Genomic DNA, 25,476 nt, shown 5'->3' on the forward strand with positions numbered 1-25,476 from the left:
AACGGATAGATAAAATAACCGACGAGTGCGAGTGAGACAGCAGTGTTATTATTCTGTTGTGCAACCGCAGACGCTCACACAAACAAGTCAGTACGTTATGATAATGACTCAATGTTTTTACTTTAAGTCAGGATCAGTTTTCCCATCTTAGAAAAATGAAATAAAACAAAATATCAGTTTTAAATTTATTTTTTGACAATATTAAATGTTCAAACAGCTTCCCTTCGACGGCAATGCACGCACGACATCTTCTTAAAAATGATCTGGTTATTTTCCGGGCAAATCTTCCCCTATTTACAAATTCAACCGCTTCCGTTATTCTTTCCCGCAGCTCGGCTAAATTCTCTATTGTTTTTGTGTAAACTTTCTCTTTGACCGCTCCCCAGTAAAAAAAATCCAGGGGATTTAAATCAGGCGAACGGGGTGGCCACAAAATTGTCCCAGCGCGCCCTATCCACCTGAGCGGGTATTCTTCATCAAGATGTTCTCTTACCAAACGGGCATAATGCGCTGGGCAGCCATCTTGCTGGAACCACATTTCCCTGATCAACAACAGATCTGGTAAAGTATTCTGAAGAAAATCCAAATAAACTTCGCCATTCAAAAACATTAACATTCAAAACGTTGCACAACAGAATAATAACACTGCTGTCTCACTCGCACTCGTCGGTTATTTTATCTATCCGTTTCATCTTTGATAAGGGTGGCGTCGCTCTCTGTCTCGCTCACACTTCGTAAAATTACTTTCTCCGTCTCTCTCGACCTTGAAACGAAGTTTAGCAAAGCTTTAAGTAAGCCAAATTCATTTTAAGGTAGTATAAAAATTATGGTCAAAACTGGAGTTCTTTACAAAAAAAAAAACTTGACCAAGTATTGAAAACGTATTCTAGCAAGTGTTATACCATTTTTGAATCCTTATTAAATGCGCCAATTTTTAACGTTACTTGCCAAACTGGCGTAGTACTTTTTTTTTCAGTACAGTCAGTTAAAGTTAGGCGAAATAGTAAATTTGAATAATTTGATTTCGTAAAAGTTTAATTTCCTTCCAAGTAGGAGGAGTTGGTTTTCAGTTTTAGGCAAAAATCTACAGAAGCATTATTCAAGATTACATAATAATAATAAAAATTACAAATTATGGAATTTGTAATTAATAACAGTTAAGAGACCATTACAGGGTGTGAATTTTCTAGTAAATTTTTAAAGTGACCATAATTTTTGAAGAACATGAGATAGATTTTTTTTTGTATTTTTCTGATAACTGTTATAACTTGGTTTATCATCCATTCACGGCTTGACGTCGATTTCTGGGACACCCTGTATAACTAGCGAACTAACCCGATCAAGCACGGGTTACAATTGATAGGTGAAATCAACTTCCGTTCAAAATCCGTTCAGCAGTTTTTGAGTTTGTCGCGAACATACATACATACATAGTGTAGTGATTAAGAGCCTTGACTTAAGAGATTTGTGCGGAATGAGAAGAATCGTAAAAAGTATTGGTTCCCATATATCCCACGACTCTTCTCTTTCCGCACAAAGCTTAAAAGCTAGCCTTAAATAAATAATAAAATAAATATTATAGGACATTATTACACAAATTGACTAAGTCCCACAGTAAGCTCAATAAGGCTTGTGTTGAGGGTACCTAGACAACGATATATATAATATATAAAACATTTATAAATACTTAAATACATAGAAAACACCCATGACTCAGGAACAAATATCCATGCTCATCACACGAATAAATGCCCTTACCAGGATTTGAACCCGGGACCATCAGCTTCGTAGGCAGGGTCACTACCCACTTGGCCAAACCGGTCGTCAGAAAATAATAATTGTACATGTTATCATCATAAATTACGTGCGTGCTTGTGTGATTTGCGTACGTAATGATTAACATCGAATGGAAGTGCGGATTTATTCGTATTTAGTTAAAATGTTATTTGTATCATTAATAATGACAAACTATTCAGAATATGCACAATTGCACACGACATATAATATAATGCGACACTACTTTGAAGCAGGTAGCGAACATTAAATAACTTATTTATAAATAATAAATAGTCAACATACCTGATCCCGAGTATATCTATGGCGGAACAGAGTTATTATTTTGCAAGCATTCAGTGCCAGTATTGCCAGGCGTACGATAATTTCGACTCCGGTACGATGAATATTATCGTACGCCAAAGTACGATAATTTCAGCCCTTGGACAATGCCACCCAAAAACAAACAAAATATGACACTCAAATTTAGAAATAAGTAGAAATAGAGACATACAACTGACACTTTTTAAGCAGCGGTGTACGATTACTTTATTTTTTGGTACGATAATTTTGACTCTAAAGTACAATATTTCACTTTCTCTAACCTAGTAAGTGTTCAGTGCGACTCAGTCCAAAAAGGACTAGATACTCAACGCAGTCGACCCTAATAACTGGCAATTTGGTTTTGAAACAACCAACCTTAATCTACTTATTGCGTTTGATTATAGGAAGATTGATGACAATAATAATAATAAACATTTAAAATATCATTGCACACTAATCGCTCGCGTCTTTCTCTTTCTCAGTAATCAGTATCTTTATTGCTTTCATAGATAGTACAAGATGTTACATTTCATTTTGTTCAGCTATGAAACCCTGTAGGGCACTGCAATACAACTTAAAATCTAACTTAACTATGACTTAAGGCTATCTCTTATAAGGATATCTATCTCATATAATTTATTTTCATGACTTCCATTTGATGACTGATTTAAATTCACTTAATGGCAAAATTTAAAAATCTTAAGGAATTTTATTGTAAAAACGAACACATTGGCCAATGAATGATTTACTTATTTTATGAACTACAGTTATAGTAGGTAGAAGTTTGTTTTTATTTCTTGTGTTTCTATTGTGTATGTCGCAATATTCCTTAACTGGTATTTATTTTTCTGCACATATAATAGATTTTCATAAATGTATTGCGACGCAAATGTCAAAGTGCCTGATTCTCCAAATTTGTCTCTTAATAAGACCCTATTTCCCACATTATAAACAGCTCGCTCGCTTTTGCAATATAAAGACACAATTACCATCTTCATCATGCCCCCATAAAAGGATGCCGTATGACATTAGGCTGCGGAAATAGCTACAGTAGCGATCATAAGTATTTTGACAGATAAAAATATTTTAATAATTTTATGAAAACAGTAAATATTTGATAATTACTTCTTCGTACGTTAAGTCGGCCTGTTTAGGCATAGTTTTTTTTAGATTTTATTCTTAAAAGTAAAAACAACCATAAAAGAAAAACTTAAAATTCACTAATGGTCGCTCAAAAGTACTTTGACACGTATATAAAATTCCCTAATCTAAAGTGTAAGATTGCTAAATAAAAAACTTTTTTTACTGCAAATGTGGCAGAACTAAGTCGATTTGAAAATTTACTGATATGAGATTCCCACTGGAGCATGGCATCCACACTCATACCCAAGAAAACAGTCGAATTTTCAAAATCCAACGGCACATCTTTAATTTTGATACTTGAAACTACAGCCGTTACTAACAAATACAGATTTTCAACAAACAATATGGTTAAACACAGATGCGTTTTCTACAGATTTCTTCTTCTTCCTCCTGCCCTTATCCCACGTTATGTGGGGTCGGCACAACATGTTCTTCACACATTCTTTGTTGTTTGTTCTTTTGTTGTTTTGTTTTGTTTTTTGTTCGTTTTCTACAGATTTACGGAACAAAAACGGGACGGGTAAAAATACGGGACGCCGTACTTAAAAACAGTGACAGTCCCGTATTTACGGGACGTATGATGACCCTATCTATTGCTTAAGTATGAGTCCAGAAGCTTAAGTTCCAGACCTCTAACTCCATTCTCCTTGTTTCTAATTCTCTCTCATACTAATCTCATTTTCTCTTCCTCTGTCTAACTAATATATTGCGTTCTCTCTCTCACACACACATACTAATTTCGTACGTTATCTTTCTCTCTCATACTAATTTCATTTTCTCCCCTGTCTTTCTAATCTCTTGCGTGCTATCTCTCTCTCTCTCTCTCTCTCTCTCTTACTAATTTCTTGAGTTCTCTTTCTCTCTAATATTAATTTCATATTCTTTTCCTTTATCTTACTAATATCTTGTTCTCTCTCTCTCTCTCTCTCTCCCTCTCTTACTAATTTCTTGCGTTTTTTCTCTCTGATTTTCTCTCTATCTTTCTTAATAATCACTACGTATCGTTTTGACAACAAAAAAAAAATGGTTTACATATTTTTATATCGCGGGAATCGATTTAATAATACGCAGGCATGTTCATATACTGTACCCCTAGTGTAAATATTTTCGACAGCGAAACGTGACGTACGCGTTTGCGTTAAGTGTCATTTTGTATGAGATTTTTGACTTTCCAAAACGTCCCGCTTGGCGCGCTGTTCAAAAACCCATACAAAATGAGACTTAACGCAAACGCGTACGTCACGTTTCGAAATCGAAATTAATTACACTAGGGGTACTGTAGGTAATACTTTGAAATAGTCACGTTTCATTATACGCCACAAAATAATCTTAATGTTAAAAATATTCGTGTAAGCATAATATCAGTAAAGTGAGAGTAGGTATTATATTCGCTCACCACAATACAGGAACATATGTCGTTGACGCAAATCCCGGAGCGACGCGAGCACGGAGCTACCTGGAAACTACTTACCTGCAAAGATAAAAATAATTTTCTGTGTAAATGTTGTCTCATTTACGTCCTAACAGTCGGTCTGGCCTAGTGAGTAGTGACCCTGTTTATGAACCCGTACCCGGGTACGTCCTTAAACTACGTCCAAAAGAGAGGTATGGGTATTGTGAATGTCATCTCGCTTTGCGTGGTAGGGCATAGCCAGTGGATGTCATTCCAGATCTAGAGCAGAGCTCAAATGGAGAAGTACCTCCACCTTACAGAAAACAGCAACCAAATAACACTAGACCCTGATGCTCATAGTGTTGTGTTCCTTCCGGTGAGTAAAGGTCACAGCTCATTAGAGCCACCCCGCACCCGACCCTCACCGCCTCGCCTCGAGCGGTTAGTATTCTTCGTATGGATTTCTATGGGCATGCGCTCACTACATCAACTTATCCGGTGGTGGTACGAAGTTGATGTAGTGAGCGCATGCCCATAGAAATCCATACGAAGAATACTAACCGCTCGAGGCGAGGCGGTGAGGGTCGGGTGCGGGGTGGCTCTAATGAGCTGTGACCTTAAGGTTGCCAGAGTTCAACGAGGAGGGGGGGGGGGCGGGTTTAGGGTCGGAAACGTGCATGTAACTCCTCTGGAGTTGCAAACGTACATAGGCTACGGAGACTGCTTACCATCAGACGGGCCGTATGCTTGTTTGCAACCGACGTAGTATTAAAAAAAAAAGCCAATGGTCCCGGGTTAAAATCCCGGTAAGGGATTACACAATAAACAAAATGCTAGCATATTTGTATGTTGGTGGTTATAAATTCTACATAAGTACAGAATATTATGCAGAAAAAATAGCAGCTTCACATAATAAAACCAGCGCAGTTGACCACGCTAGTCGTGCCAGCTGCATTGCTAAGTGGAGACGATTTCGGCTTCACATCTTTGTTTCGAAAAAAACGTTCTCGATATAATCCCTCTCAACCCCCTTAGACGATGAATTATCCAAGCCGTTCAAATTATTTTTCTTGTATTCCAATATAATGATTTTTTACAAAGTTTAAGGTGTCACGTTTGAAAAAGTAGGTACAAGTGCGAAAAGTAGGAAATTTATTTTCGGAATCAAACGTGTCCCTAAATGTCTTTTATGAGCCGTACGAACGATGTTTTTTATAAATTTGCGAAAAAATCTCAATAAAACTAATACTGGTTACGCGACGCGAGTAATTACACTTACAGACCGTGTAGTTACGAATTTTCACTTGAACTTAAATGCTATTGTTAATTCAGCACTATACACTATACTAAAAATTAATCACAACGACTCATTTCATACAAAAATACACTCAAAGTTGCAATTTAAGTTGAATTATTTTGATACAACTATATGTTAAGTGAAAATACTGGAAATGCCGGTATTACTTTTTATTTTTTTTCTGTTAACGCAGCCAACGTGCCAGTGATAGTATCGTGCAGCCAGTAATTAAAAAAAATGTTTTAGTGAAATATTGTATAATAAAACAAGTAATTTGTATAATAACAAATAAAATAAATATTTAATTTATATCGTGTAATAATATTTTTTGTACGAAACAAACGTGTAATGGTGAAATAAAATATATCAAGTATTTGGACATCCACTCGTTGGTGTGGTAGTATGGATTAAGGTCAGATATAAATTTACGTTAAAAAAGTAAAGAACAGTAAGTAGTTCGCAAAAAACAACTTTGCAAACGCTAAACAGCTATATACGTAAAGTAGTACTTTTCAAGCAACTGTTTTAAAAAATAGTACATTATTGCAGAGGCCGGGAAAGGGCAATTCGTGGATGAGTTCCGATTCGACGACGCGAAGCGGAGTCTGACAAAAAAGACGAATCCACGAATTGCTGTTCCTGCCGAGGCATATATAGTGATTTTCTCCAAAAATGCCAGGAAATCAGGTAAAATAATCATAATTTAAGCATCAACCAGCACTTAAATCGAATCTTCACATCAAAATCGTCAAAAACAATTTGCCTCTTTAATTATTTTTTAAAAGTTAAAGGCACATTCAGCTATTCAGTATATACCATTCAAATTACGGAAGGTAGAGGCAAGGAACAGAAACTCCTTAGGCAGAATTGTTGCAAAAGTGTCCAGCTGTCAGCTATAAATAATAGTTCCAAATCTCCCCAGAGTAGCGCTAGAGTAGCTAAGAACCTAGGCGTTATTGACGGAGTGAAGTGCGCTGTCTATGTTTAGATCTTTTTCTCAAATATTCTAAGTATTGTAGCGCCACTTATTTATGGTTTTTTGCCGGACACTTTTTGGTATATGGAGATTCTGTTCCTTGCCTCTACCTTCCATAATTCAAATATTCGCTCATTCAATATGATTGTGCAATATAAGCTGTATTTGCACGCATGATATCCTTAAAAAAATATAAAAGTTATATAGTCTTTGATTTTATTAAGCAGTATTGGCACGATCATACACGACGGTCTTACACGACTCTATCCTATAGCTTAAAATGATGCTGATTGCGTCGTGTAGATGCAGCCCGAAGTAAAAAACAATACAGTAATAACTTCCCGTCCGCTAAAACACGACAATAATGGTTTGAATTTTTTTTATTTGAGTTTAACTATAACAAAGAACTTCTCGTACGATTTTTGCTGTTTGAAATGAAAAGGCGATTTCGCGCGGGTCCTCCACTTTCATCTTAAACTCATGGTTTAAACTAAACCGTAAAATTCGTTTCATGTTAGTACAGTATTAATGTTAGTATATCAGACGAAATGCTAATTAGACCCCATGCTATCGATTCGGAAATTGACCTTTTCTAAGTACAAAAACAAACATCTTAACCTAACCTAAGTCAAAGATTACGTCAACTTCAGAGTGCATCCACGTCAACTATCAGTGACGTCACAATCACCCGATCTATTTACACTAGTGCAAGGAAGGGCCAAAGAGCCTGCCGCAAAATACGAGAATAGAAATTTCGCTATCTACCTCTCCATCGCACTTGCGTATTCAAGCGATAGAGACGCAATAGGCGAACTAACGATCGACGTGGTTGGCGGTAGGCCCTCAGGTGCGAGCAAGCGGGACTCACGTTTCTCGTATGACGTCACTCGGGAAGCGAACACGGCAGCCCAGTTTGGGGTCAATGGCCAATCTATAAATAGAAAACTCCAATTCAAATTGGTTATCGCACGTTATCGTGCTGAAAATGAAACATTCCAATTGAAGATAGACGTGTTCAGTTCATGACCTACATGTTTGTTTGTTACGAATATTTAATTATAATTAACGCTATGTTTAATAGTTACAGAGATAGCGTGAGTACTCATTTAGCAAAACATGTCTGCAGTGGTATTCCACTTTGTTTTTTGTAATGGCATTCAACTTCGGGAACAAATCAAATTGTTTTATAAAATATTTTGATTTGTGTTCGTGTTGTGATACCAAATAGTTCGGAAGATCTGTCCGATCTGGATCCAGCTTTTGATAAGTTCATACTACGCAATGGTAATGGCAAGCTTGCGGTAAGCTGCTTACCACAAATTGGCAACTTTGAATGTGACTGAAAAACATCGGCGGAGGGACATGCATAGTGCATGCATATTAACATTAAGTTTGGTTGAACTTAAACTTTTATTTTCGCAGGTTTATTTTTCGTACTAGCGACATTACAAAAACAATAATATTAACAATACACATTGAAACAGCTGGCGCCTACTGTGAATGAAAATAATCTCATACGAGTAGTAATGTCGTAGCTAGCTCGTATACCCATCTCCCTCGCATTGTCCCGGCGTTTTTGCCACGGCTCATAGGAGCCTAGCGTTCGCTTGGCAACGTGTCCCAAGAATTGGCGTAGGCACTAGGTTTTACGAAAGCAACTGCCATCTGACCTTCCAGCCCAAAGGGTAAACTAGGTCTTATTGGGATTAGTCCGGTTTCCTCACGATGTCACCTAAAAGCGACTGATAAATATCAAAACATATTTCGTACATAAGTTCCGAAAAACTCATTGGTACGAGCCGGGGTTTGAACCCGCGACCTCCGGATTGAAAGTCGCACGCTCGTACCGCTGGGCCACTGGCGCTCGTATGTACTTACCTAATAATAATAATAAAAATTCAGCCTATATACGTCCCACTGCTGGGCACAGGCCTCCTCTCATGTGCAAGAGGGCTCGGGCTATAGACCCCACGCTAGCCCAATGCGGATTGGGGACTTCACATACACCTTTGAATTTCTTCGCAGATGTGTGCAGGTTTCCTCACGATGTTTTCCTTCACCGAAAAGCTAGTGGTAAATATCAAATGACATTTCGTACATAAGTTCCGAAAAACTCATTGGTACGAGCCAGGATTTGAACCCACGACCTCCGGATTGAAAGTCGGACGTCATATCCACTCGGCCACCACCGCTTACCTACTTACCGTAAAATTGGAAATTCATTATAAATTTTAAAATTATGATTTTGCTATATGTATTTGATATATGTATACACATATGCCGAATCACTACTAAACATTATATTGTAACACTTAAGTGAGGTTGTAATATACCTAGTTTTCATATATAAAAACTGTTGAAGCAAAATTAACCAGTGGGGAGCAAACTATTCACCTTATGTAGCTTAGGTAATTTACGTACGAACCGCAACTTTTTACGCAAGTCGCCGCTATACTATACAATCCAAAACAAGTGAAATACCGTCTTTATTAACTAAAACCACTTACCCTTCATCTTGTTTCTGCTCCGCGCCATCATCCTCGGCAACTCCGTTGCAAGTATCTACCACCACATCCGGTACCTCACTCATCGTTTCCTAAGGACACAACTCCGAGACAACACACACGAGCACGACAAGCCGCCGCGCCGAACCGAAGCCGTGGACTGCCATACACTTTACCCTTGGTAAAAGATTACTTCACATACTATTATTAAATTAAGCGAAGTTAACTTACAGACAACATGGAGCATAAGCATGCGCCATCGATACGAGTAGGTACCAAGCGGGTCACGAACGCACCATTACGGCTTCAGCTCTGTGCCTAATCCCTTTAAAGAGTAAAACGGGCTACCTACACGAACAACACTAAGCCGTCGTGCCGTACATGAGTTGTTGTAAAATATACTAAATTACTCTACTAATTCAAATGAACTGTGGTTTCAAATTGATAGTGTGGGTCACACTATTAGTGTGACCGTAGTAAGTATAGAACGGGGACTTACCGCGAAAACCTTAATTCGCAAATTATGTGGATCTTTCTCTTTTAGGTACTCTTACTAAGACGTAATTCAAGTGACAGAGAAAAATGCCCGCAATTAACGAACTTCGATTTTCGTGGTTATAGCCCAATATCTAACTAATTTTACTTCGAGGCTGCAAATGCAAATACAAGTACAATGAAGTTGGCCGGTCGAAGAATTTTACAGATGGCGCCAGCATAGGTTTTAGCTGTCACTCATACGAATAGTATCAAATTCTTGTTTTTTTTTTTATGGCCTGAGTGCTTAAAGCCAAATCCCACAGAAAAAAAATGGGCTGCTAGTACAGTGCAGTTCCCGCTGGACTACTACAAAGTTGGTACCTGGAGTTGCTGCTCGGGCGGTGGCCGGGCCAGATCCCTCCTATCATCACAACTTGGTTGGGGCGATGGTCCCCTTTTTGATGCTGATGCCTTTGTTAATATATCTGCTGACTTAGGTACGTTCCGCCTTCATGAAGGTGCTAACGTACTGCCAGGTGGTACGATAAAAATGTTCCGTGGCTCCATATTGATTTTCGGAGAAGTAAAGATGCTCAATGTCTTCTTCTTCACAAAGTTTCTTATGATTTGCTTGAAATTCGACCCAATACTGGTCTAAAGTTTGTATTCTTCTTGGGATCTTCTCGGGAGTCTTGCGATCCGGTCCGTCTATTTTAAAGTTGTCAAGAAACTTTCATAGCTTCCATCACTTAAGACATCTTACTTAATCAGTAAGCTTAGTAGGAAACCAATAACGTAGGTAGCTAATAACTTTACGGGCCCCGAGAGACGGTGGCCAAATAAAATAAGCTATTCAATCAATCTGATCGTCCCGTACTACGGCGGTAACGTACCGTTTAATAGATTACCTTCCATATAATGGCTGCACTTACTTGATTGTTTACATGCCTTGCTAGGTTATAAGTTAAGCTATCTAAACAACACTAAGTGATTTACAAAGCTTGAACGGATCATTGCGCTGGTTTTCCGTCCAGCTCTAGTTCTCGTCCATTTGACGGAATGGCTATGCTACAAACAAATGCATAAAATTTTAATAGTATATTGGTGCTCTAAATACCGCACAGCAAAGTAGCAAGCTGTTCAACTGATGTGGGTTAAGACAAATATGCGGCGCCTGACTGGCGAACAGCTACAGACTGGGAATGGGAGAGAAAGTCCAATTCCCGTTTCCAAACGACCACGATCAGTCAGTGATCCACTGAATGGTAAAAATATAACCACCTCCATCTTCGTCGGCAAAAGGAGGGCCATCGGAACTTCACTCTGTGTGTTCTATATCCATAGGATTTGGTAATTTAATCCGCTAAATCACATTTGTTTACATCGAATACCTTTCCTAAAATATCAACAGGAGATTTATAATAAATATTCGTAACACTCAATCATTGGCATTCGAGTCTATTACAGACTACACAAGCAGTGTCAGGTAGGGCGACAACGTTTTTCATGGCTGTGTAAGCCAATACGGGAGCGGCAAACAGGACACACTGCCACTCCCCGTGTTGTTTTCCACGCGGCAAAGCCATCGTGGATGAAGTGAGCTCTCCACAGACTCTGCATCGCCTGGGACACAAACGAAGAGACACAGAGTTGCCCAAGACCTGTGACTCTCTCTCGACCTCACCAACTAGATCCGCGGGAAAGACAAGTCAATACGCGCGGAGTCGGATCGGCTGCAGGTGCATAGCGGCTGGCACCGAGCCGGGTTTGATTCAAGTTTTCCTTCTCTGTTGCTATGTCTTCCGTTAATCAGCAGGAGGACCACGTGGTCCTGCACGTGCAGGCGAGATAAGCCGGGACACAAAGATGTTATTCGTACCCCTCCTCCCACTCGTGTCGTAACACTATGTTCCTGTAAATCCATGCCCTGCATTTTTGTAGACAAGACCTATAGCAGGCATCGCCGGATGTTAGTAATCTATCTACACTAAAATTGTCTAAAATAATGTCACGAGCCCTACCGTAACTTTCTGCCGTGACAGCCATCCCGGGCAAATATTGCTGCCGGGGCTGTTAGATGGGGATGTTGAAAACCGTTTCCCTCTTTTAGCTATGATATTAATTTTGGCAATTAAAGCAATATAGCATACATTTAAGTTTAAACTTCTGTTCCTAAAATGCTTAGTTAATCAAAAATAGGAAATGAAAGTGAAAAAAAAAGAATTCAGTGTTCGGGGGTTGGAACCCAGAACCTCGCTATTGCAAAGCGAATGTATTCCAACTGAGCCACGACAGGACATGTGACGCGATGAAATTAGGCTACTTATTCTCGAGTAAAAACCTAAATATCTAAATACCCTCCTAAACCAGCCAGTGTCGTCAAAACCATACTAAAATATCATGGAGAATGGACAATATTTAGAAGTGGAAAACATTTTCTTTTTTGTACCTATATGAACAAGTAATTGCTATACATCCCTCTTAACGGTGACTGACGGTTTGGTGCAACCGACCCTTATAGTCATAGTCATAATATTATATACACACAATAAAACCACAATCTGTAATAATATTCAATTTATTATCTGAATTATGCCACTATTTACTAATTACGTGATCTTCAAACATTTATTAGCGTAAGACACATACACGAGCACACGATTTACATTTCACACAGATTACATTCACAAGTACCTACACGTACTGAATAAATATCAACACAAAGCGGTGTTGATCATTATTCATTACCAAGTGATCACTACAGAGGGCGCAACGAATAGGTTTCGTCCAACAGTTTATTGCCATGGTTAACGTTTTCCACTATCATTCAAGAAAAATACACGTTATTGGATCGTTTGAATGAACAGTGTCATAGATTCTAACTATAAAACTTCACTATCTTGAGACTCGAACATATTCAACATATTTATCGGGTTACTTTAACGTACCTATTAATTTATAAAGTCAAATAAACGCTCGACATGTATCGATTCAATTGTAGAGGATCTTCATCAAAGAGCCGGTGCGCCGCCTTTACTGGTCGAGCACGCTACGTGTAAAGGCAGCGCACTTGGTGCTCCTGGATGAAGATCCTCTGAAACTGGATCGAAACATGTCGAGCGTTTATTCGACTTAATAATACGTGAGTAACCCGTTCATTTTAATAAGTTACTAATATCTATGGAACATAAATAGGTATTATTAAATATATCTATATAAAATTTAGATGTTGCATATCATTGGCCGAATGACATGACATACAAAACATTCATGACTCAGGAACAAATATCTGTTCTCATCACACAAATAAATACCCTTACCGGGATTCGAACCCAGGACCATCGGCTTCATAGGCAGGGTCACTAGGCCAGACTTTTCGTCGTATATCGAAGTAGGTATTTTTTTTATTTTTTTTTATTTATTACAGATAAATCACAATTACAGAATATTTGATTTGAAACATGCAAGTTCTCGCTCCGTGTAAATGGGGCTTTAGAATCTTAATCAACGAAAGAAATACATTAGAAAAGTATTATAAGAGTAACTAAATATGTGAGTACTGTCGCACAGTATAAATTGCGTTAACTTAACATATTCAAATACTTATGCGACGTTACCCAGGTATGTTACCACTTGAAGGTAATCCACGTCTTTAAGAATTGTATACAAAATCATTTAACCAACCGGATTCACCTTTAAGAGCTTACCCTTCTGTCGAAAACCTCAGTCAGTGGTCATATCCATTGTATGGACTGACGTTTATCTGGTTAAATGCTCGAAGACATAAAGTGCCAAAATAAAATACTATTCGACGATTAACCTTTTGTATGCTCGTGTCAAAAGTTTGCCATTTATTTAGCAATCGTGACAACTTCATTTTTAAGTTGAATATATATGGCGCAGATATGCTCCTAAGCATGCCAAAGGTTAAGATTGGAAATGCAATATAGTTTATAAGCCGGTACAGCGACATACATTTTAATTCACAGTTATTATCAGGCGTTTGTAACATTTATGGCATTGACTTACCAATGAAATACATAAAAAACATCAAAACATTTGTGACCAAAAACTATATTTAAAAAATAAAAATCAACTCTAAACCTATATAATGATATTAAAGTCTTTGTTTACGTGTTTATTCTATAATGATTATTTCATAGAAAAGTTAATAGATAAAGGCATACTAAGATTACTAAGACGCATAATATTAATGCAAAATATAGTAGCAGAGGTTGTGACCGCTGAAATAGATAGCGCTGTAAGGCGCCAAACGTTAAACTGGAGTGTAACGTTGGCTTGACAATGTACTTTTGTTCCTACCGCAATATGTGTCCAGCTACTCCAGCTGTTGCAGCAGCTAAAACGAAGCCAGCATTTTTTTTGCATCATTTTACGCCCCTTAGCCGTCTTTTGCTTCTGGTTAAGCTGCTTTAGATACATAAAAAGACATAACTGTTATAGTCCCAAGCCTTCAGTAGACGCACAGATCACTTAATTCTAGAGACACGACTCTCATACAATCCCCTTTCCGAATACCTTCTATTTAAATGTGTGATATTTTTCAAACACCAATTTATGCGTCGCATGGTATCATTTAAAGGAATTGAATTTTAATTACTTGCAAAAAAACTGCACATGAGGCAAATTCGAACATTAAAATTGTCAGCTTAATCTGTTAATACTTAAGTCCGGACGACATGCACAAATACAGTCGGCCCAAGCTAACTCCATATAGCAATTGCAATGTCAAAGTGTAACTGTCATCACTAATGTAATTTTTTTGTGAAAATATGACATTTATAACTACCCCGCCTCACTTTGTTCAGTTCAAGTATGTGTACATTTAGCTTAGGCGGACTTAATCAATAAGTCAGTAACGGATAAAGACGAAGTTTTTAACCCTTTTCCAGGCCGCACTAATCTATAAGGTTTTACAAAAAAATCAAATATATTCCAATTAATCCAGCTTGGATGATTAATTTGAAGACAAGTCACATTTCCTGAAAGTGTAATCTAATTTGAACCTTAAAACGGAATGCTAAAGTTGAAATTCTAATGGCGCGTATGTGGTCGATAAATGGTACTATGCCTAGAAAAGGGTTAAAGTTTGATTAGACCTTCAAGTCTATTCCAATACCCGCTCCGGTCGGCCTGCACAAACATTTCTGGCCAACCGGATGCTGTAACCGTGTGTGCTCCGGTAAATCCTAAACCTTTAATCGAATAGCCAGGTATGTATAGTCGGTAAGTATACTTAGAACGTTGTTTTCTTTCAGTTATTAATCATCATTCATCTTTGACGGTTTAGTTGTTTTAGTTCAATACTAATTATATAATGAAATTCATGAAACAATTGCAGTAGATCAGGTAAGTTCATTAAGATACTAATCCTAATAATATGCGAAGTAAAGTTTTAAATGACTAGTCTGATGCGAACAGAAAAACTGAATACTCTCTTGGTAGCTTAGCTCTTATGTTCAGTTAACGGCAATTCAGAATAAATTTATCTATTAATATTTATATAACACTAAAATTATTTATTCCTACAAAATCAAACAGGTTAATCTATTTAGGCCCGGCGCCTACTATGGGCAGGGCACGGCACGGCTCGGTAGCCTCGCCATGCCTTGGCGCATTGGCAGTCTTTGTGTGGCTGCGACAGCCTATGGCGTCCCTAACGACGCCGAGGCAGACTTCGGGGTGCTTTGGCAGCCTAAAGCGTATCTACAGACGCCGAGGCAGTCTTCGGGAATCCCTAAGGGCATGCCGAAGCATAATAGACATGCCGAAGTGTTCTAAGCCATTTCTAGGCGTCTTTGGGTATGCCAAGTCTGGCCTGGCCCCTATAAAACCGAGTAGTGTGCCGAATAGTTAAACAAATCATAACAAGCTTATAGTATTCGTTGCTATTTTTGCTGAAACAAGAGAAACTTTTGCAATCAATGATGGAGTCTTCAAGCAAATGGCAGTGCGCGCGGTGCGGTCGATTCTCAGTTTTGCCTCGGTTTCCCGAAGACTACCACGGCGTCTTTAGATACGCCTTACGCTGCCGAAGCAACCCTAAGACTGCCAAGGCGTCTGTAGGCATATGACGAGGCTACCGAATGCACGTATTTGCAAGCATGCAATGTATTAAAAAATCACATACTCGTTGATATCGAATTTGGTAGCACAAGTTTAAAATGAGATTTTTACCTCTAATTTATCAATAAATTTACGAGATCATGTATACTTGCCAAAAATATGCCTAAACATAATACATCATTATTTCATTATGGCCTGTTTGAATTTCATTTGCTATCCATTAAAAAAAAAGTGTTCTTGTCATCTCGATACTCATCGCGCGTTCTAATCTTGATAACATTTGCGTAAAAATTAATTAGGATTGGATTCAATTAAGATAGTTGTGCCACTTACTCCTCAATCAGCTAACATTTATGGTGATATAATTCTCGACTTTTATACCCCCAGAGCTGTGGAAAGTAAGTAAGTAGTTGACATCAGAGTTTCACCTTTATCCTTGTATTGGGTACTTGACACATGTTGAATATTATAACAATATTGAGTTAAATGGATAGAAAATGTGCCATCCATTATAAAAAGTGGAATTTAAAGAATTATATTGAGATTATAAAAAAATAAAAGGCTCGAAGTCTCAAAAAAAAAATTTTTTTTTTTGGGTCTTTCAAAAATAGAAAAGAAAATGGTACCATTCGATTCCTTACATTTTATTGAAAAATAAATTGTATGACAACTATACACATAAACGCAATATTTCAGGATCAAAATGGCAATTTCCTTGATCTTCCATACATTTAGGACAGACTTATATAATGTGACGTCACATCACATTATCATTTTGTTAGAGGCGTTTCAATTGTCGACTGCGAGCGTCAGACTTTAACTCTCATTTCTGACCTTTGTGTTGCTTAAATCCTCAGGAAAATCAAGATCGTTTGACATTATTTACAAAAAACAGTCAAGTAGCCAATTCCGGTAGTTTGAAAACTGCTTGGGCGCGAGGGGCTTTTCCACAGCTGAGGGGATAGGTATGTGAAAAATGTCAATGATATCGGCGATCTGTAGTTTAAATACTGTGAAGTGAACATGTGCTTCAGTTCACGATAACGGGGCTGTGTTTGCATACCACAAAATTGGAGTAGATAGGCTCTTTTGTCCTGACTTGACTAATGTGTAGAAGCATTATTCATTTATCAGCACTCGTTTTTAACATAAAATATGTACTTGGACTTTTTCTTTACATGAATCGGTCAATCAACTAATAATATAACGCCACATAACAACTAAAATAATCCATCCTCGTAAGGCCCAATGTGCATTACATTACAGTGTACACTCCGTTCCAATCTAGGTAATAGGGAGTATTACTGCAATGTTCTGCCGCCAGAGATCAGCACTATCACATATCGTAAACCATAGAGTAACTTATGTACCATGTCTGTTTTTTTAAAAGTTTTCATTATGCGTCAAGGCGGTTTGTTTACAGAGACCAACCGCGAAACATGAACATCGAAATTTCATTATCTGCCATTTTATCGCTCGAATATGCAAGTGATATAGAGGTAGATAACGAAACTTCGATTTTCGTGTTTCGCGGTAGGCCCTCAGTATGTGCTAGAAGGTAAGCGATCTTGACGTGTCTTTTTTTTAAATTCACTTTTGTAAAATAAGTCACAGCAAATATGTAACAATTATAAATCATATACATATTTTTTCATTTTTTTGCTTTCATGAATAATGTAAGTTTTTTTAAGCGGTTTTCAATAATTTTCCTTAAAAAGACACGTTAAGATGTTTACCTTTTCTCTAATGCTAAAACAACGAACTATAGAGGCGCCCACTACGAAGAGATTTGCGTAATATTATTAGAACCTTTGATTAACCGAATAATGTAGCATTTCTTTTGTTTAATTGCTTTCCCCGACAAACTAAATTCATACCAATTTACTATACAACAAGGTCTAAATTAATTTTTAACAAGCAGAAACGTCTGCGAACGATGCTGTTAAGTTTAGATTAAATTTAAGAGTGGAAAAATTACTGTCTTGGGCGAGACTTGAACTCACGGCATCTGGGTCGATACTCCAGCGCTCTGCCATCTGAGCAGATGCAGATGGCAGAGAGCTGGAGTATCGATCCAGGGGCTGTGAGTTCAAGTCTCGCCCAAGACAGTAATTTTTCCACTTTTATTTTTATTCTAAGCTTAACAAGGTCTAAATTAAAAATAGGAAAAATGTGTCTCACAGTACACATTTTTCCTTACGAGGCTATAACTGATTAAGAGTGATGATTGACACGGCTCAGTGTGGGTAGCGTGTCTTTGTTTATTCATTAAATATCCAACAAACTACAGTGTACTTGGCTACCCAACATCTCATGTCATTCATGCAGGCGACAATCATAGTATAAATGAAATGGTTGCTTAATACTTTACCATAACATTCATAATAATCTTATTAGTACTACCTATAAGTAAGTCTATAGATAATTAATAGCACATCACTACAGAGGTCGGGAAATCAGGCATAGACGGCCAAGTAGTTATCCACCCGAATTGGATACAAGGCTGGAAATCCCTTATATAGCAATGATAATTATATATACATTGCATTTAATTATATATAACTAGTAATTTCCTGAATACATAAATGCGCGGAAATATTTAGACAACGAATATATACCTTAAAACTAATAACAACCACTGGGGTGTATGCATCATGCGCGGCTCGAACCCACTTTGCCAGCCTAGGCCGTCACTGCTGTACCTATTCATTAGCCGGGTCCACACAGAGCGAACATATGCGCGAGGCAATTTCCTCACGCACAATACGGCCGAGGCACGTCTAAACTGGCAGGAAAATGCCTCGCGCGTATGCTCGCTCTGTGTGGACCCGGATATTGTCGGCGCGTTTCAAAAAGGCGCTCTAAGACGATACTTCGCAGATTTTCGATACTTGTCAATTTATCACGAACAGATTTATTATATCTCCGCACATTTTTTACAAAAAAGTTTAATGGGTGGTCACAATAAATTATAAGTACTAGGTATACATAATTATTGAATGTAATGGCGCAATTATAAAAAATGTCACGTACAAACAATTGGGCCTACAGCATGACTGGAAGGTCCAGTAGACTAATAAACAGTAATTGGTTCCAATGCCCCTTTAACAAGGACGCCATGAGTAAATATCACACCAGTATATGTATTCAGTTATCAAATGCGATAGATATTCTACTTAGATAAGTATCTATTTAATTGTCAAACTGGAAGCGAAAATCGCTTACAGACATCTCTTCGTATAACTCAGCATTTATTCAAGGCATACTTCACCTACACTGTTATGTTAAGTTTTATATTATTAAATATGCGTTCCAATCTATTTTTATATACGAAATTTCATAAACGATGTGTATTTACATGTTATGTCTAAAATACATTTAGGTATGTGAGTAGGTATATAATTATGTTGTGTTTTCATAATAATATTAAACAACGATCAGAGTTGTAGATAAAATATACCTTTTACCACAACTAATGGTTTAGAATATAACCTGGTAATTCTAAATTAAATTACCTATTCTACAACCAATACTGTAAAATAAGATTAGTTTTATTCGAATTTATTTGTTTTAAATATTAAGTACACCGTGCGTAAGTTAATAATAGGTATAAAATGTGTGGAAACCCAAGTTTACCTCAGGTTTCCAATTGAGGGATTTTCTTTAAAATAGCAATAGAAAATTCTACTCAAGATCGAACACAAATTACGATAAAAGTTAACCTAATCATAACGAATTATATATCAATGGTATTCATTTATTATTACGTTATTCTAGATAGGTACACACGCATTTATCTATTAACATCCGTTACCGTGGTACTAACTTATCACAAGATATTTAGGTATCTATTCATTTCTGTCTTATGCACAGATAATGAAATTCTTTCATGGAACTAACAATCATTCAATCATATAATCAATTGTATACATTTATTAATTGTATATGAAGATGAGTTGAATATTTAAGTAGGTTAAATATTTGGCCTATTATAAAATAGCTTGATATTAAAGAAATCTCGAGTCACTTTGCTTCATTTAGAAACAAACAATACTACATTTTCCGCTCATTCCAATTTTCCATTTATCAGCATGCATTCTCATCAACACACTCGGTTTTAAGTGCAAAACGATTTCACTTAAGTATTTTGTGCACACTGCTCACCACAGTAACAAACCTAACAATGTGATACATAATAACTGGAGAATCACACGGTCACCGGGACCTTTACCTCCTTATTCACAATATAAAATTTATGCTTTTTGCCTAAAACCCCCCATATTACAGCAATATTCTCAATAATAATATTGAGTGGTATAGTCGCCAGAGCACCGACGACAAACATGATACATCTAATAGGACCATATCTATTTAAAGGAAAGGATTTAATTACCCCGAAAATGTACATGTAAATATTTACGGCGCCTATAAATCCACATACTAAATCCAAATACTGGGGACCATGGATTGGGCACAGAGCGGCTAAAAATACATTACTAGTTGACAACGGCAGCGTCACCCAAGAATAACATGATATGGCCAGAAAGATCTTATTAAGTACTGGTATTTGCTTAGTATGAACTACTAAAAGAATACCTTGAATCCATCTTTTTCTCTGCTGCATAAAGTCCCATAATGTAAACGGAGATTTTTCCCACATTTCACCTTCTATAAAATTAAATGAGTAACCTTCCATGTAAGCTTTCATAGCGAAATAGCAGTCCTCAGCCACGGATCCATCCAAACCATTGTCGAATGACACTCTCTTTTCTGCACCCATCTGGAAACATAATAATGGCTTTGATAAACAGAGAAACTACACATCATATCAGAGGGCCGAGCGAAGATGACGATCGTATTTACATCGACAAACGCGAAACGAAATGAAAAAATGTATCGGGAACGGGATGCGAATGCTAAGAAGTCACGTGACAATTTCCAAAGATTATTTTAGTTTCGATTAGCGTTTGTCACCATGTGACTTTCTTGAATCAATAACTAAAGGTATGTCAGGTATGGCTTAAGTCCTACTTATGATTTCAATCACTTGAAATTTAGTTATCAAAGTAGGCACAGTAAAACCCAGTTAAGACCGCTAACGATCACTTTTACTTAATACGATTTTCCTAATAATATCTACACATAATAGGTACACATGTAAGTCATTTTCAACATGATGCGCGGGATGTAACATGGGATTCGCTTTTGTACCTAAATGAAACTTTTGCAAAATACATGTAAAACATGCGATTTTAGATAATTGCCGTACCGCCCGTGCCACTACGCAAACGAAACGAACGAAAGAAGTTAGCAGCACTGGCATACCGCCATTTCATATATCGGTTTGTTAGGGTAAAAGATTCTTAGGGTTCCTTAATCAACTAGTTTCTCCATATCCGTCTGTTTGTATCGTATATTAATAATTATCGTAAATTATGAGAATAGAATAGTTGTAAAAGTAAAAACCAATAATTGTAGTAAACATTAGTTTTCATCCTTACGCCTACAGAAATCAAAGCGACTGCAAGGTTGATTGTTTAGAATTTTGAGTTAAAGTAGGTAAAAATATGAAATTGACTAGCTGGCTTTTGGACACATGCTTTTATAGTATTAAGGATTATTTAAATAACTGACTTTGCAATTATTTTTCATTGACATTTTCATATTTTTTACTAATTATTATAAAAAAAAAATAAAAAAAAATAAAAAAATAAAAATAAAAATTATTAGACAACGATATATATAATATATAAATATTTATAAATACTTAAATACATAGAAAACGCCCATGACTCAGAAACAAATATCCATGCTCATCACACGAATACATGCCCTTACCAGGATTTGAACCCGGGACCATCAGCTTCGTAGGCAGGGTCACTACCCACTAGGCCAGACCGGTCGTCAAATATATTATTCTTTATGCATGTTTGTATTGATTTATGATTTAATGTTAGAATGTGCCCCTCTATAATCTTTGCATGTCTGCACGCAGACTGAATACATTGGAACTTTGTTTTTTTTTGTACCAATATGATCTGCATGTATATACGTGTATTCTGTACAAATAAATTCTTTGAATCTTTGAAATTGTTGCACCCGTAAACGATTACAAAATAAATCAGAAATCAGAAATCAGAAATCATAGCATTTATTCGTGATAAACTATGACATACATGAACAACAATGAAATAAATATACAGTTTCCCACCTAAGACATGTTTATTTCACTGATCCCTCCAAAATTATCTTAACAAAGTTTTAATGTACAAATGTAAGTACTATCTAATATACACCATCATACTGACTAAAAACTTTATAACAAAAAATAAAACCGACTTCAAATAATACCAAAAGCGCCATACATGTACCTATAACATTTGAAGAGTTCCCTCGATTTCTCCAAGATCCCATCATCAGACCATCTCGGGGCTATACCCGTTCGATTAACAAAAAAAATTTGACAATCGGTTCACGATTTTCGGAGAAATCGAAAACATACATACAAAAAAAAAAAAATAATAAAAAAAACAGTCGAATTGAGAACCTCCTCATTTTTTGAAGTCGGTTAAAAATCAACTAAAAATATATCTACACTAAGTGGCCCTGGCGCTGAAAATGCAAAATGTCAAGAACAAATATATAAGAATAATCTGCATAATAGCAAAAATAAAACTAGAAACAATAGGAGAGGTATTCCAGCTGAATAAAGGAGTGAGATAAGGAGACCCACTCTCACGTAAACTGTTTTCAGCAACTTTAGAACAAATATTCAGAAACTTGAACTAGAATGAATATTAGGGTGTCCCGTGGAACACGAAATTTTGAATTGAGGAACCCAATAGCATTGAAAAGTTGCTTTATTTTTTATAGATTACAGAAAACATAAGTAATATTTTTTTTTTACATATATTTTGAGGGCTCTACCAGCTGTTTTTTGGATGAAATATAATATTATTTTACTATATTTTAATTTTGTTTATTTTTGTTTGAGTAACTACAAAACCTTTTCATTTTTTTTAGTAAGACTATATTTCTAGCTATAAGCGAGTGTTAAAAAAACAATTCTAAAAAAAGTACAAATATAGCATATTGTTTATTTTGCGCCTAATTATTTTGAGCTTTCAAACTTCAAAGCTCTGTTACGTGGTTTATATTGAAATATATAAATAAATGCTTTGATTTTCTTTTATTACAGTCTTTATTATTCATTGACATCATAAATTATGAAAAAAGTTGTCATATAAAATATTTTAGTACCTTTTGAAAATTGTCCTTAATTTTATAGTATATCGCTGGTAGAACCCTAAAACTATGTCTAGATTTTTAAAATATTTGCTGCTATGCTGGTTTCGAGAATTAGTCAAATATGAATATGGTCTAAAAATAGATGAAAAAATTTCTGAGCCACTTGCAATTTGCTGATGATCTCATACTGCTCTTGGAAAACACAGGTGATTTGCAAGAAATGTTACAGCAACTTCCTTATGAAAGCAGAAACGTGGGATTGGAAATCTACACTAAACTAAACATGAGAAATGGACAAAAAATTTAAATGTCAATAAACAGCAATATATGTAATAGAATATGTAAATGAATACACATATCTGAGACAAATAATTTACCCAGAACACCAAAATGACAAGGAAACAGAAAACAGTGTGTATTGCATGGAAAAAACAGTACACAATGCAAAAGTAAACTGTTTAACTCTCGCATCCTCCCTGTCATGCCCTATGGTTGCCAAACTTGGGCCTTAACACAAAAGAATAGGAAATCCTTAGAAGTATGCCAACACAACATAGAGAGAAGTATTCTCAAAAAGAAAGACAAAATAAGACTAAGCACCATAAGAAAAAACAGAAAATTAATGGATGTATCCTATGTAACAAATAACCTTAAATGGAAATGGACTGGGCACATGCTAAGAGAACCAGGACAGAAATGGTCAAAAATTGTTACAACTTGGTACACCAAAAATGGGAAAATGAACAGAGGCAAACCTTACCACAGACGGGAAGATGACATAAGAGCTATCACTGGACCAACATGGACAAAAAGAACAACCAACAGAGATGAATGGAAGGTCTTAGAGGAGGCCTATGCCGGGAAGCAAGCCAACCAATGTCAATAATAATATGAAATGACATAGATAACAATAAACTCATAATATTTAAATTAATTATTTGACAATTTTTTTTTAAACTGACCAAAATGTAATATTTTAAAATGAGGTTGAAATAAATGGCCGACATGATGGAAGATGGAAATATGGTCACCCTAAATTTACTTAGCGCTGGTCAGTGGAGCAAGAGTTAGGTGTAATGAGGATAGAGTGGGAGGTTACCCAAACTGCCCAGGAACAGTGAAAGAATATGAGGGTAACATGAGGAAAAAAAGTAGAACTGAAATATACATACCTGTGTAACTACATAGGAGCCTTTCCAACTGAACAGAGGCTTGTGGAACCAATAAAACTGAAACCTCAGCTTGCCCATGTCATCTGCCACTCTGAAGCTATCCGCTAGGGTGGTCAGCCAGTTGACCACTTGCTCATTAGCATATGTGATTAGGCCTTGGCCAAATTGGTGCTGTCCATCTTGCACAAAATTCAATATACCTCGAACAGAGTTCTCAGTCAAAAGAGTCTCTTCATCTAAATGCACAATCCAGTCAGTCTCTGCCAAGATATTGACATTGTCTTCTAAACAATACTGGAGTGCCCTAGACTTGAATAGAGCACCGCTCTTTGTCTGGTATTCAGACGGGACCACCACTTCTCTCACTCTTCTATGCTTTGGCAGATTCAAAGCTTTATCTGTGACAACTTCTATCATAAAGTTCTCCATTCCAACATCAATACAAGTGTTCATGTTTCTTGAAACATTAGTCTTCACCAGTTTTGGAAAGTCACCTCTAGTCACGATTCTGACGCAGATGAAGGGTGCCAGTAATGGGGAACCCTTTAATTTAACCTTTCCCGGAAAGGTGTTGAAAAATATTAATCCAGCAAAATTGCACAGCACCTGAGGTATAGTCAGCAAGGTACATAACCTGAGGAGGTAAAGGATGCTTGCCCCATAAAATCCGTAAGTCTCCCAGGGATCGGGAATAGCATTTTTCTCTTCATTTAAATTAATGGCACCAGCAAATACAAGGAACAGAAATATGAAGGCGAAATAAAAAATACAGTGTAGTAAATGTTTTACACGTCCTCGTAACATTCTGAAACAAATATAAAATGTTCGATTAGTTTAATATAATGGGAAATTACCACAATTATGTACATTAGACCCTCCCGGGTTTGCTCAAATCATCATTCTACATAGGAAGCTGGTGAAGATATTTTTACAGCGCAGCGCTGCAGGAAGAACAAAATCCTTTATCCTGGGGTCTTTTGAATAACTCACCTAAGTCCGTTGGTTAACATAACACAACCGACCCGTACGTAACCGTGCCGAACACACGCCCCTATACTATAGTCACTATACACAATCTGACA

At 36.8% G+C, this 25,476-nt stretch overlaps 2 protein-coding genes across 3 annotated transcripts in view; both read right to left on the minus strand.

The window, feature by feature from the left end:
- Window positions 1-9,778, minus strand: part of LOC133516798 (eye-specific diacylglycerol kinase) — a 342,395-nt gene extending 332,617 nt beyond the window's left edge. The window contains exons 1-2 of one of the 2 annotated variants that reach the window (XM_061849769.1): window positions 9,414-9,778; window positions 7,775-7,837 (exon numbers count right to left, since the gene is read on the minus strand). In XM_061849769.1, coding sequence (XP_061705753.1) covers window positions 7,775-7,837; window positions 9,414-9,496 — 146 coding nt within the window. In that variant the 5' untranslated portion in view covers window positions 9,497-9,778. The remainder of the gene's footprint in view (window positions 1-7,774; window positions 7,838-9,413) is intronic. The other variant, XM_061849770.1, reaches the window with a different exon arrangement.
- Window positions 9,779-12,449: 2,671 nt separating this feature from the next.
- Window positions 12,450-25,474, minus strand: LOC133516801 (beta-1,4-mannosyltransferase egh). Its single transcript, XM_061849773.1, has 3 exons — window positions 25,385-25,474; window positions 24,395-25,199; window positions 12,450-20,754 (listed from the first exon to the last, which is right to left on the minus strand). Exons 1-3 carry the CDS (start codon window positions 25,402-25,404, stop codon window positions 20,182-20,184), a joined length of 1,398 nt encoding a protein of 465 aa, XP_061705757.1. The 5' UTR covers window positions 25,405-25,474; the 3' UTR covers window positions 12,450-20,181.
- Window positions 25,475-25,476: the final 2 nt, after the last annotated feature.

This window comes from Cydia pomonella, chromosome 4 (genome assembly GCF_033807575.1).
Source record: "Cydia pomonella isolate Wapato2018A chromosome 4, ilCydPomo1, whole genome shotgun sequence".
Lineage (NCBI taxonomy): Eukaryota > Metazoa > Arthropoda > Insecta > Lepidoptera > Tortricidae > Cydia > Cydia pomonella.

Bases quoted from the DNA above. Each gene is read 5' to 3' on its own strand.
- LOC133516801 (XM_061849773.1), bottom strand. From the start codon at position 25,404: ATGTTAACCAACGGACTTAG. The intron at 25,200-25,384 runs GTGAGTTATTCA...TATTTGTTTCAG, and splicing joins ATGTTAACCAACGGACTTAG to AATGTTACGAGGACGTGTAA. The intron at 20,755-24,394 runs GTATGTATATTT...TTATGTTTCCAG, and splicing joins GCTCCTATGTAGTTACACAG to ATGGGTGCAGAAAAGAGAGT.